The sequence below is a fragment of the Cottoperca gobio genome, chromosome 17, assembly GCF_900634415.1.
Source record: "Cottoperca gobio chromosome 17, fCotGob3.1, whole genome shotgun sequence".
Taxonomy (NCBI): domain Eukaryota; kingdom Metazoa; phylum Chordata; class Actinopteri; order Perciformes; family Bovichtidae; genus Cottoperca; species Cottoperca gobio.
Window position 1 is genome coordinate 11508501 of NC_041371.1, and position 14505 is coordinate 11523005.

General features: G+C 35.8%; 1 protein-coding gene across 1 annotated transcript; it reads right to left on the reverse strand.

Annotated features, from left to right (window-relative positions):
- Nucleotides 1-1403: 1403 nt before the first annotated feature.
- On the reverse strand, nt 1404-11051 carry tfa (transferrin-a). Its single transcript, XM_029452737.1, is given in 18 exon segments — nt 1404-1753; nt 1911-2103; nt 2319-2503; nt 2596-2663; nt 3349-3499; nt 3904-4068; nt 4804-4824; nt 4923-5019; nt 5136-5296; nt 6082-6235; nt 6393-6556; nt 7610-7665; nt 7822-7951; nt 8515-8706; nt 8829-8931; nt 10778-10807; nt 10809-10912; nt 11012-11051. Coding segments are annotated over 18 exon segments (2061 nt in total). The 3' UTR covers nt 1404-1706.
- Between the last annotated feature and the right edge of the window lie 3454 nt (nt 11052-14505).

The following is a 14505-nucleotide window of genomic DNA, read 5'->3' on the forward strand; positions in this document are numbered from 1 at the left end:
TGCAGATGGTAAAGTTGGGGCAATTATTGCTGTGTAGCTTAACATATTAAAATATATTGTCATGTATTAGTTGATTCATATTTTTCAGATATTATCTAAATCTGCAAATTAATTAAAGATGTCAAATAAATGTAGTGGAGTAAAAAGTACGATATTGTCTTCCAAATTATATTGTAAAAGTATAAAGTAGCATAAAATGAATACTCAAGTAAAGTACAAGTACCTCATCAATGTACTGAAGTACAGTAGCCTACTTGAGTAAATGTACTTATTTACTTTCCACCACTGGTATTATATCAGGTGAAACAAATACAATATACTCATGTCATGAATTTCACAAAATCTGTAGTCCAATTTTATTAGTGGTTAGAAAATTGTCTACATTTTCACGATAGCTGGTCAAAAGCTACCAAGTAGACTATGTGGTTGTGGTGATTGTTTCTTCTTCCTTATCTTGTTACAGGAGCTTTGATCTTACAAACCACAGTCTACTGAAAAAGACAAGTTCACATTTGATGAGTAATTAGTTATTAATTAATTAATTATTTCCTAATGGAACGCTTAATCTTTTTTCTTTCTTTTTTTTATGTAAGAAAAAAGTAACATTTTCATTTCTCAGAGCCCAAGGTTAGCTTTTAATATTAAAATTACTTGTGGTTGTAGGAACAATGCCATTTCTACTTAGAACATATTTTAAATGAATGTAAAGGATAATATTCATAAATATTTATGAATTATAAATATTTTGGAAGAGCGTGCGCCCATGAACTAAGGCTAAGTTCATACCGCAGTGGCCTGGGTTCAAATCCAACCCGTGGCCCTTTGCTGCATGTTGTCTTCTCTCTCTTCCCCTTTCCTGTCTATCTTTGGCTATACTGGCTATACATCAACTGAAATGATTATCCAAATTACCTGTGTGGACTACATAATTTGTAGAGGGGCCCTGTGTCAAAATGTACATGGTTCTATTTCTAAGTAAATTTGAGTTGGACCAAGCTACCACAAACAGGTCAATGAGGGCGCATAGTTAATTTTTTACCCCAGGGCCTCACAGAGTTCTTATTTGCACATTTGACTTCCCTCTCTAAAATTGTGTCTAACTGATTATTTTAGTGATTATTTAGTTGTAAGAAGTGTTATAGTGCATCTCTTATCATAATGATTTACCTTTTACAGTACTAGTTTTAATGTTTATCAAGTCAATGTACTTACTGTACTTAGCTGCCAATAAGCCACAGCGTTTGTTCTTCACTGTTTTTGGCACGGGAAGCAAATTGGATAATACTGTCCCTTTTTTATATACTCTTTTTATTATGATACTACTCTGTACCATTTACTGATATTTAAGATGCATGCCTAAACATGACACTATTACAAAAACAAACCATACTGTCACCACAAAAGAGCATTAAAAAGGCTTTATTTGAGAAAAGACAGGCACATGTTAACAAAACATAGTTGATCCAATAACTAAAGTTAATGAAACCTTATCTTTCAACAGCATGACAAGCTAGATGTGGACATGATTGGTCACAGGATAGTTGATTTGTAAATGGTGGTATCTGTCTTTTGGTTGTACTTTTAAAAACAGGTCTACAGCAGGATCAGTAAGAAAATACATTATGCAATTTTTGGGTTCAATGTGGGAAGTGAGGTGTTTGAATCACTGAGGGCTGAATGATGCACCACATGGTCCATGGTTGCCACTAGTTTTTTTGCTGGCAGGAATGGAAAGTGCAAGATTTCTCCAGATCTGTTGTGAACAGAAAAATACATATACAATGACTTGTGAATGCAGAGCAGACTTTTATGGTATGTGTGATGTGTCTAGGATACAAATATACCATTTTAAAGTTAATCTGATAAATCACTGTCCTGTTAATCTTAATTTGACCAATAGTAGTACAAACCTGGAGTGCTTGTATTGCACTTTCTCAGTGAGTCCATTGCATTCATGTAATCTGGTCCCAAAAAGGAGTTATAGCTTGTTCCAGCCGCAACCTCCTGGAGACACTTGGTGGAGTCCTTGAAGAGGAGGTTCTTCCCTGAGTCTGAATTGAACATCCTGAATGTGGAATCAGTGCCGTTGGAACCAAACTTGATCTATAAATACAGATAAAATCAAGATTTAAAACAGACATATACCTTTTTAAGATTTAATCTAATGATGGTATTTAAACATACATATCAAGGCCAAAAAACAAGAAGGGTTTAGGGTTAAAAATGCTAAAATGCCTGTAAAATTAAAGTGTGCAAAAAATGCCCTTTTTACTCTGTATCTTTGTATTTGTATCTGTATTTTCTAAAAAACCACTGACCTGTTGTTCCTTGAGAATGCGTACAACCTCGTGATGGATCTCTGGACGAGTCACCACAGCGTGAGCGGGCACGAGAGCCAGGTTACAAGAGGTGAACTGATTGACTGGCACTGCAGCCTTCCCGGGGCAGATCAGCTCGTAGTCATTAGAGTTCACATTTCTAGACCATGTTGCTTGACCATTGCCTTTGACAAGAAGAGGTGGAAGAATGTTGTAGTTTTATACAAAACAACACCTTCGTAGTTGAGATGAAGACAGGTCAGTGTCAGTCTCTTACCGTCACTGTTTTCTGCAACAATTGTGTGTTTGATGAAGGCAACGTTGCCGGCATCCTCAACCAGACATCTATAATGATATTCAAAATAACAATATGAAGATGAGGTTTCCACCCTAAACAGGGTGCTGTGAAAGAGTAATTAAAGGAATAGTTTGTCTTTTTGGAAATACCTTTTGATTTCTTTGATAACCCTGAGTTTTAAGTAAAGAGCTGGATTTGGGAGGCAGTTAGTTAAGTATAAAGAATGAAGCTCCAAAACTCCAAAACTAAAACAAATATGCCTATTAGTGCCACTAAAGTTCACTAACTAATACAAAGTATCATGTTTATTTATGCCATACACAAACAAGAGTGTAAAAATGACAATTTTTGGTTTTAAGGGGAGTTCCTGCTATTGCCTTTTCTTGGTAACTAGTGGAGAAGCTGCAAAAAAGTGCTGAACAGATAGATAAACTGTCCTTCATCAAACTATTGTAGTACATAAGTCCCCCTAAAACCACAAATTGTTGTTTTTACATGTCCGTCTATATAAATAATTAGACAAATGAGATACAACTTGTAAGTGAGCTGGGGAGATCCATGCTAGCTGTTTCCCTCTGCTTTCAGTATAGTCTAGGCTAAGGGCCTCCTAGTTCAAGCTCCATACTTAGCACACAGACATGAGAGCGGTATTTGCCAAAATGTCAAACTATTCTTTGAACATACATGTACATGAAATTTTATGAAGAGAATAATTGCACTGTTGCGTCCTACCTAAAGGCTCCAGCGTAGCCGTAGTACCGCTCTTCAGAACTGGGTTTGCACTTGAACTGATCTCCCACAAGCATTCCACTGCCGATACAATTCTTACAGAACGGAGAGTCGGGGGCTGATCCGGGGGCACAGCCGCTATTGAAGAAATTGGCTGAGGAGAGGTGACATAGTGTGTTGGTGTTACACACAAAGGTGTGAAAAAAGGAAATGATGTCTCCTAAAAATTACATTTCTTAACTACTGTCATTTTTAACACACAAGTCATTTGGAAAGGGGAATGTCGCATGAAGCCCCATTTCGTAATACAGCGAATGGGACATAGACTTGATTAGCATTGTGTTACCTCATTGGGCGATAGATAGTGACTTATCAGACATTTATTTAAATGGCAATCTTCAAGATTATAATTATTATTATTATTTTAAAACATTTCCTTATAATGTTGATCGTGAACATAATCTGGGCAGTATAACATTTCTTTCTTCCTGTATTTGCTCATTTCAAATGAGTAGAATATGAACATAATTTGTATGAGAAGAACACACAGTCACTTACCGAAGTTACAGTCTTGAGTCTCTTTGTAGATTTGACCCATGGGGATGTTCCAGCCAGCAGTTCTGCCGAATCCCGTGTGGCAAGACTTTGTGCCCTTCAGGTTTGCCCAGGTCAGACCTGAATTCTTCTTTACCACAGCAACAGCATAGTAAGAGGAGGCTGTGGCTACAAGAGTGGAAGTACAGAAGGAGATGAATCAGAAAACAGTCCGCCAGATAACTATAAATTATAGTTAATTTAATTTAAAAGTTAATCTTAAAGCTAATACACACATATTTACTGTATACATTATATATATATATATATATATATATATATATATATATATATATATATATATATATATATATATATATATATATATTGAATAATTTCAACAAAGTGTCCTGGAAAGAACTATTCGTTACTTGAATAAATACACAGTGTTGACTTGGTACACTTCCAATCATTTAAAGTCTGATAAACTGTTAATCTAGAACATCTTTTAGCCAATGAGTGCACAGCAGGTCAGCTAAACATGCCAAAATGTGTAGTTTGTCTACAGTAAAGTGTACAACTCTGAATAGATGGAGAATAAAGTTTCCAATAATACATTAATAATTAATTGGACTCAAATGGAGCTTCTCTTTAAAAAAAGATCACAATAACATAGCTCTTTTCAGGAAACGTCTCCAGAAATGATTAGGAAATGAAGACAAAGTGTTATCAACTAAATGTATTGTAACATAGTGACACAGATTAAATGTTTTCTTCTGATGGTCCTCAAGCCTGTATTAAATCTCACACTTTAGTAACCTAATTGTATGGTTCTAAATTAGTGAAAGCTACCAGGTAAATATGTTTTTTTGTTTTTAAATATACTGGTAATAATATTTTAACATTCAAATGTGTCTATTTTACCTCCAGGAAAGCTGCACATCCCTGTGGAGAGAGACAGATTCAAATATTACTCACGTAGAAAAGGTGAAGTAAAACAAAGGATTGTATGAGATAGTTTCTGTGCTGTCTAAGCCTCATACCTTCAGTATACTGCTCCACCATAGCAGGAACCAGACCGCATTTCCCTGCTACATACACCTGCCCTCCATCCACTGCCATTGCGTCAGCCTCGTTTTCCTACAGGATAATTGAGATGACAGAAAATCAGAGACAAACGTCACAAAATGTAACAAAAAATAAATAAATCGAAAGCTTGTGACCGATTCCCATATTTTCATCCAAGACTGTTTTACCATAATCTTTTTCAGGCACTCTTCAACTGTGGCGCCAGACTGGCATTCAATGGAGGTGGTGCCAACACCCAAACTGTTGATGCTCCATATGTCACACTTAGCGGTCTCAGCGTGGCCCACAGCGCACCATTTAATGCCTTGGTATGCAGGGCTTACCGACTCTGGAAAGTGAAGTACAACCATAAGTTAGTGTCTGCCGTCTAATAAATGTGTTTGTGTAAAGGTCTGTATGGTAAAGGGAGACACTCCAGGTAAATAGGGTATATTAATAGTAGATTAATTACATAAAGATTATACTTTTTTGTGTTATAAGTTTTCTGAAATGTTATGTTTAAATGTGCAATATCTTATTAAGTATGTGCTAATTTGCATAAACCTGAACATTGGATAAAGCCTTGTTCAAAGGTTTTAACAGAGGGAATTTTGGATATCTCTTTGTGTCACTCACTGACACTAACAGCCATAAAATCCATTTTTGCCATGTTTTTAGAAATTAAATATTATATAAATCAGGCCATAAATGATATATGAACAAACCCCTCTTTAAAAACCTTCAGAAGATAGATAGGAAGCCTTTCATGTATGTAAGTGCTACTGACCTGGAGATCTCTGGCTCAGAGTATAAGAAAAAACTAATTTTGAGAAGACAGCCTTTGATTATGTATTGTGAAACTCCATACTGAAATTCTATATTTAAATATGCAAATTAGTCTTTATCTAATGCTAATCTTTGGAAATTAGGAGAAATCTACGGACACAAATGGACAAAGTGTAGTGAAATAAACACCTAAACGTGGTTTCTGAATGTTTTCTTTCCATTATTCTGAAAGAACACGTTATGGAAACAAAATAGCTCAAACATTCAAAATTGACCTGTGAATGAAAAAACAATGTTTTCGATGTCTCCCCTTAATATGTGTGTTTTATCTGCTTATGTTTACAGTACCTTTCTTAAGGGAACGGACAACGCTAATGTATTCAGAACCCAAATACAAGAAGGAATCTGTGTTTGCGGGCACCTGCACCAGCCTCACTGCTGAGTCCTTAAACATCAGGTCTTTGTAAGGTGCATAGTCTACAGAGGAGAAGAGGTCAAAGTCCTGAAAAGACAAAAAGTAAACAAATTCATTATGTAAACAGTGAAATACATAGTGAGGCAACTGAAAAACAAGTTACATGTTTGAATTAATCATTTTTATATTTGATGATTCACTGTATTTCTCACTCTTTGTGCAGTACAAATATTGTGTATCCTACCACTACTGAATTGAGGGTTCGCCAGATTAAGTCAGCCAGCTGTGGGTCCTTGCGGCTGACAACAGCATGAGCGGGTACTCTGGCCAGATTGCATCCTTGATAGCTGTCCAATGGAGCTCTGGTGTTATCCTTGCACAGCAGCTCGTAGTCGTTCTTTTCGGAATCTGAAAGTGTGCCACAACAATGATTTAAATTTCTCTTTTCCTCTTACAATCATCACATTCTAAATAAATCTCTTACCCATTTTCTCAAAGACAAGTCAAAGTTAAGCAAAGAAGTATTTTGTCCATATAGACATATATTGCAAATCCCAAAAATGTTATATTAGTTATGGTTAATCTTAGCTGTGATTTTTAGTTGTAATTTAACAGTCAAACTGAGTCTCATTAAAGAAAAAACATTGGAGAGCGAGCAAAGCAAGCAATTACTCTTAAATAGTTACATCTTGAGCCATCTACAACAGATAAATAGCTTAATTCTAAAATGGGAATGTGGATTATATATCAGTTTGAATAATGAAAATGGGAGCTGGTTTCTTCTCTAAACTTTTTTCCTCCTTTTTTTCTTTCTGTTGTATACTATCATGTAATACATACATGCAAAATGTTGCTGTCCATAATATTCAGTGATTGTGATAAAGCTGAGAAGATGCCAGGCAACAGTGCTGTTGCTTGTTTTATTGTTATTGAGAAATATAAAAATATCTAATTTATAAATAAATAATATATGTAAATGTAAATTATAAATCTAATAATCAGAATCTGAATTTGTAGGTTTCCATGTACAAGGAAGTTGCTTTGGTGTAATTGATGCATAACATAAAAATAAAAAATGAAATAAAAAATAAAAGCAAGCACAGCTGTGCAGTTTTTAGAAGTGATAGATTTGTGTAGAAGTGTGCAAAATTGTCCAAGGAATGTGCAAAGGTTCACAATATTATAATAATAATAATAATAATAATAATAATAATAATAATAATAATAATAATAATAATAATAATAACATAAAATAAAATACTAAATATTGAATCAACCCATTAAGACGCTGCAACATACAACAAAAAGCTAGAAAGATTTTGGCATTTAACTAAAATAAATAAGACTGTATTGTATAGCCTAATAACACAGATTTAAAACAACTGAACAGTTTACTTGTCTGACATTACTATGAGTCCATAATTCAACACATATTAGAATAAAAGATCATGTGATACTGACCAGGTACAGTAAGATGGTTCACAAAAGCTACATCTCCAGCATCGTCCTTAAGACACCTGTTACAAATCCACAGGTGCATCAACATTAGAGGTTTTTTTGTTACCAGCAGTATAGTGTATGTCCACTGGGGTTAAGAAAGCATCAAATTCGAGAGAAAATGTCACAGGATTGAGCTGTGATCATATTTGAAAGATGTAGCGGCGGATACTGACTGGAAGGCTCCATGGTAGTTGTAGTAAGGCTCGTTCTGGGACTTGGAACAGTCATTTTTGCACTGTTCACACAGTTTGCTGTCCTTTGCTGCCCCTGGAACACAGCTGGCAAAGAAGTACTTGATCACCGCTGCAAAACAAAAGACAGGGGCGTGGCAAAGATTTTAGAAAAACTGTACTGAGGTCATAACTTTGACAAGACAAAGAAAGTCTCAACATTGTTTTTTATTATTTGTATTTTTTCAACTTTGTTTAGTCAACTGTTACTTTTCCAATATGAAGCTGTAGTCACAAAGTAGTCACATTTAAATATATTGAGTATAAAAACACTTGAATCAGAATATAAAACCTCCACTATGTTAAAGGAATAGTTCAACATCACAGATATGTTGGTAAAACGAAAAGTCAATGTTTACTTATTTTAATTAACATCCTTAATTTAAATAACGTTACAAATGTACTTATTTTAATCAGAACCACGATATTTTACTAACCATAAGCATGTCGTTTTGATGCGTGTTTGTTTAAATTTTAATTGCAGGTGTCTAAAATTAAATAAAGGAAATACTAATTCCCAGGAAAAAATACCGAGGAGATAAAATCTTATTTTTAATTGTCTAACCTTTGACACAGCTAATGCACACATGTCACAGTGTGATCAGTGGTGACGTATTCACGTTTAGTGTAACTCACCCTCCTCCACAGGTGAGTCTTCAATGCCTGTCCACTGAATATAATTCATGGCCACCAGAGTTCCTATGGGGACGTTCCAGCCTGCAGATTTACCCAACCCAGTGTGGCAGGATCTCTTCCCCTCGAGTTGTTGGAAGTTAAATGTACTGGTCTTCTTCACCACAGCAACAGCGTAGTAACAGGTTTCGGAAGCTGGATGTATGCAGAGTAATCGTGAGCAAAAAGTTCAAACATGTTGCACATACAAAAAACTAAAAGACATCCTCTTTCTTGTGCTAATTTCATCAGTGAAGACGGCTGATTAGTAAATTTACCGAAAGCGTAGTCCTCAGCAATAATGGGCTGCAGGTCGTAGTTGATCAGTCCAGCCGTGTAGATGTCCCCTCCATCCAAAGTGATGGCATCTGCCTCACCAGCCTGATGAAAAAAGCACAAATGATTAGCAACCAGCAACATTGATGTTTAATCTCTCCAACAGCTCACAGATATGTGTGCAAGGGTTTCATGCATATCATGTTTGAAACTAAATGCTGTGGTGCAAAGTAACACATTTATTCAAGCACTGTATACTTTTTATAATTCTTTAATTTACTGCTACTTTATACTTCTAATTTATTACATTTCAGGGGGAAATATTGTACTTTTTGATCTTCTACATTTATTTGATGGCTGTAGTTAACAGTTATTTCACATATATACAACATTTAACAAACAGAACATAGGATTAATGTATTACATATTAATGCATCAATAATACGATTGATATAGGCTATACATAATTATTATATATTGCATTTATATATTACTTTTACTATTGATACTTTACATAGATTTTGCTAATACTTGCAAGACTTGTTTGTACTTGTTTCTAAGTATTTTCACATTGTGGCAGTGGTAGAAAGTAACATTTACTTAAATACTCAACAATTTTGAGCTACTTGTAGTTTACTTGAGTATTTCCATTTGATCCGTAGTAGATTTATTCTTCTCTGACACATGATCTCCAAGCCTGACAAAATACTTTCTCCCTTTGATATATGTTCTGAACCAGTTTAATACACAGTCAGAGAGACCAACCAATTTTTCTAGACGATTAATTAGGATGTCATAGTCGATCGTGTCAAATGCTGCGCTCAGGTCTAGCAGGATAAGAATTGAGACCTTGTTTGTATCAGAGTTTAGTCTGAGGTCACTAATTATTTTAGTCAGAGCAGTTTTGGTACTGTGGCATGCTCTGAAGCCTGATTGAAATTCCTCCAGGATGTTTTTTTCTTTAAGAAAGGAGTTTATTTGGACCGAGACTAATTTTACTTTAATTACTTTTCTAGTATTTTGCTGATGAATGGAAGGTTAGATATGGGCCTATAGTCGGTCAGCGTATTACTGTCTAGGTTAGGTTTCTTTAGCAAGGGTTTTACAACGGCTCTTTTGAAGACGTCTGCGAAGATGCCCGTTAGAAGAGACGTGTTTATAATATTTAGGACGTGACTTGAAATGCTGTCGAATATCCGCTTAAAGAAAGCTGTAGGTATCGGGTCAACACAAGAGGTGGAGGAGTTACATTCCATCACAGCTTTATGAAGCTCAGTTAATGTGATGCAGGTTAGAGGGTTACATCACAATGTTTGCAGATGTTCTCTGTGTCTGCATCATACGTGATGCTGCCTTGAATTGAAGTTATTTTATTATTGAGGAACGATGCGAGTTCTTCACACTGTGATGCAGAGGACTGCGGAGGGGTGGGGGCAGTGTTCAGTAGCTGGTTAATAGTCGAGAATAGTTTCTAGAATTTCCAGCGTTCTCTGTGATAATCTTAGAAAAATAATCCTTTCTTGCCAGCTGCATTGCTTTACCATAGGCAGCCATGGATTCTTTGTAGATATGATAGTTAACTGTGAGCTTAGTTTTCCTCCATCTTCGTTCAGCTGCTCTACATAGTGTGTACTTTTACTTATAAAGTATAAGTATATTTTGCTGGTAATACTTCTGTACTTCTTACTCATCAAGAGTTTGAATGCAGGACAAGCTTGTCAGTAACTTGTAATGACGTTTTGTACATTGTGGTGTTAATAGATTTTCATAAATAGATGATCCTTCTTCCTTCACTTGTTAAATCATCATTTAACAATAATTTAACAATCTCCATTTGTATAGACTAAAAGATTAATTCAAACTGAAGAGCTTTGAAGAATACTTTTTTGACGTGAATATTTTTGGAGCACATCTCATTGAGCGTATGCTCTGGATATGTCCCTCTACTCACCTTAATGGCAATGATGCAATTGATGGTGTTTATCTTTCATCACGCAGGAGAACCCAGGAGCTTTGGCTGCGAGGTCGACACATTTCTTATGTTCTATGCTCGATATGACGCACCATCTCACTTTGTCAGCGGTGGCTGCAAATGCAAAAATGAATTAATAACAATGCAAATACATTTTAGTTGAGTAAATCTGTGATTAAAAGATGCCTGTGCAAAAATATGAAATGCCTTTACCGAGGCACGCGAACAGCGCTACAAGGAGGAGAGACTGCATGTTGGACTGCGGGGGTCACAGAGCATAGTGTGCAGGAGGCAGCTCGGGCTTTTATAGCAAACCTCTGACAGAGCTGAGAAAAAAAAAGAAAAGAAAAAGTTTGCTCAGGTTTCATAATATGTACGTGCATGGGCGCGTGTGTGTTTGTAGCCTCGGCCTACTTTAATGTGCTGGTGCACGGGATGGCAAAAAAACTGAGAGGTTACTTGAAATTTCCACATAATGGGAATTCACAGACTCTCCTCTGAAACTATCACCCGGACGACTAATAAATAGTTTAATATGCCACAAAGCACAAATAGCTTTAAAACGTTGTCATATTCTTAATGCTGAACCAATCTGCTACTCTTAGCAGCATTAACCAGTGGTGGTACAAATATTTAGATACTTTACATAAGTAAAAGTAACAACAATGAAAAGTAAAAGTAAAAATCCTTCAAAAGTTTAGTTCAGTATTATCTGTGTGAATATCAAACGTAAAGTATGTCACAGAATGGCCCTTCTCAGTGTTATATTATTATATATACTATTATTCTATTAATATTACGATTTCATAAATGTGTGAGCCGCATTCCACTCCTGTAATTGTTTATGGTGGAGCTGATCTTAACACATACGATGGATTAGTTTAAATTATTGCCATGCATTATATTTCATACATTAATCATTGGTTTTGTAATAAAAATAATATTTAATAAAATAACCGTATAAAGTGGCATAAAATGGAACCACAACCTCAAAATTGTACATTATACCTAAGCTAAGGTAGTGAACTTAGTTATTGCCTTTGGGGGGGACTAACGTACTGCTTTATGGGGACAATGAGAAGTATTGTAAAACCTAGATTTATATACTATATTTGTAAATAATCACCCAGCCACTGTCATATTAGTAACTATCAGAAGAAAAGGCAAAATTGCATTTTTCAGTAGTATTTTACTGTTTTTACTAAAGCTGCAGTGTGACCCACATGGTGTAAAAGTCGTGTTTACAGAGTCAATGTTGCCCAACACAAGAGCAAAGGTTCCTGTTGATTTGTAAATGTAACCAATGACACCTACTTTTTTGTTCCCATTTGCCAAATGTTGAAATATCACACAATAACTTTCACAATAGAGTTCATGTTTTATAAAGAGCCTTTGGTGGTGCAACTTTGGAAGATCCTAAACTGGACGAGTTGATAGATTATGATTACCAGCCAGCCAAACTCTTCGTATGTCGTATGTTTTAATTTCTTTTTGCCTCTCATTATCTGCCTTGTGAGTCTGGATTTGAGTCTTCACCCCTGTGGCAGATCACTGAATCTGTGTTGACACTTCACTCAGCAGCATCCCTGTAATCGCACCTCTTGATAACACAGCCCACGAGCCAATACCATTACTGTCGTGTGCTCATTGCACAAGTTGACATTTACGGCATGCTTTATTTATACAAAAATCATGCAGGGTTTTTATTCTACTGAGCAGAATTTCAGCTCGGAGCACCAGATAAAACACTATTTATATGACTTATATATATTAATATTTAGGGCAAATAATAAATAATTTTTAATATATACTTTTTTAATTTTCTAAAAATAACCCAGCTTCCTGGACTGCCTCTGGGACTTCCCGCATGTCTCACAGTGATTACAGTCCACGAGGCCATCTTGACTGTGCTAAATCAGAGCGGATAAGCTTATTATCGATGATTGTCCTCCTGAAACATGCAGAGCAGGGGGTTAACAACCACATTATAGGTTGGACATTACACACAAACACTGTTTCAGTCTGTGACGCAGGGCTCTGTGTGAGAGGGGGAGACTCAAGTAAAATAAATTATGGTAAGCTTTGGGGCTCTGGTGCATCAAATAAGCAACTTCAGATGTACATAAAATATTGTAAAAAAGGCCTGCAAATGTGCTACTACATGAAAGGAAAGTGTTGCCAAGGGGAAAGGGTAAGGTTGTGTATTTTGAAGTTGATTAAGATGTAAAAGTCGAGAATAAATGCAGGAGTGAGCCGTGACATAATGCTCAGCTGGTGATGATTCAGCTTGATACCCACACATGACGATAACACTCTTGATCAGAGCCTTTAAAAAGACACATCTGGCTGGTTAATCAGGAAACACAGACAAAGCTGGTCCCAGTTGTTCACTATTGTTAAGATGACATGAACAGTGACAGCAACGGTGAGTTTTTACCACACCTTTGCAGAAGTGGAAGAAGTACTCAGTAAAAGTACCAATACCACAATGTAAAAATAACCAATTAAAAGTCCTGTATTCAAAATCCCACGTTAATAAAAGGACAGAAGTAGCATCACCAAAATGTACATTAAAAGTATTAAACATTAAAGGTAATCGTTCTTTTTATTTGATTATTAAAGCACCAATGCATTGAGGTAGTCTTTTACTGTTGTAGCTGGTGAAGGTGGAGCTATAGCTATTTGTAACAACTTTGTTAAAAGTTTGGTTCCCAACCTGGGGGTCGGGCCCCCTCCAAATGGTCACAAGATAAATCTGAGTGGTCGTGAGAGGGGTTTTGAAAGATGAAACACCCTAAATTATGGCAAACAAATGTGTTAATTATTGGACTAATGTTCTTTTTGACATTATTTTTGTGCTTCTTTTTGCATGTATTATTGTACAGCGTAAGAGATGGGGGAGAAAGAGGGGACGGCATGCAGCAAAGGGCCGAGGGTCAGATTCTAAAATGGGCCAGTGCTTTCATATGCACATAAATTAGTACATTTTGTGTGTGATTCCTGCTTCTTTATTTTTATGAAATAGCTTTACCTCTTTTGGTAATTATAATTAAACACTGTGTTTAATCCTAAATAATGCATTGCATTTCATAAACTTATCAAATGTGTTTTTATTATAAAATCTTAATCTGAAAAGTAAATAGTAGCTTAAGCTGTCAAATAAATGTAAAATACATATTTCCCTCTGAAATGTTGTGGAGTAGATGAATGAAATGGAATAAAGTCAAATCAACTCTTTTTCGTATTGAAGGACTGTATGCACATAGTTAAAGCTTGAGAGGAGAGTGAAATTAATTTATTTGATCTGGTCTTTGACTTTGTTTCATCGCTTTACTTTTGAGTACAAACGTGATCCTATTTTATTTGTAGTTACATCCAGCTGTTTTTTGAACAATGTGAAAGACTGCAAATGAATTTTATCGGACGAGTGTGGTGATTCAGATCTTCCATCCACAAATGTAACACATTAACTTCAATTGACTTCTTTCTGAGAACTAGCCGACAGGTCCCTGGGGTCAACATCCTTCTTATGCAACAGACAAAACCTCAAACGCAGCAGGTTGTGCAGGGCAGCCGTCCTTACCTCATCAACCTTTAAGCACTGATGAATAAATTCAGGTTTCAAGTGAAATGAATGCAGGTTATCGCTGTTAGGTGGAAACATTTAAACCTCAACATCCAACATTTGCAGGACATTAGATCAGTCT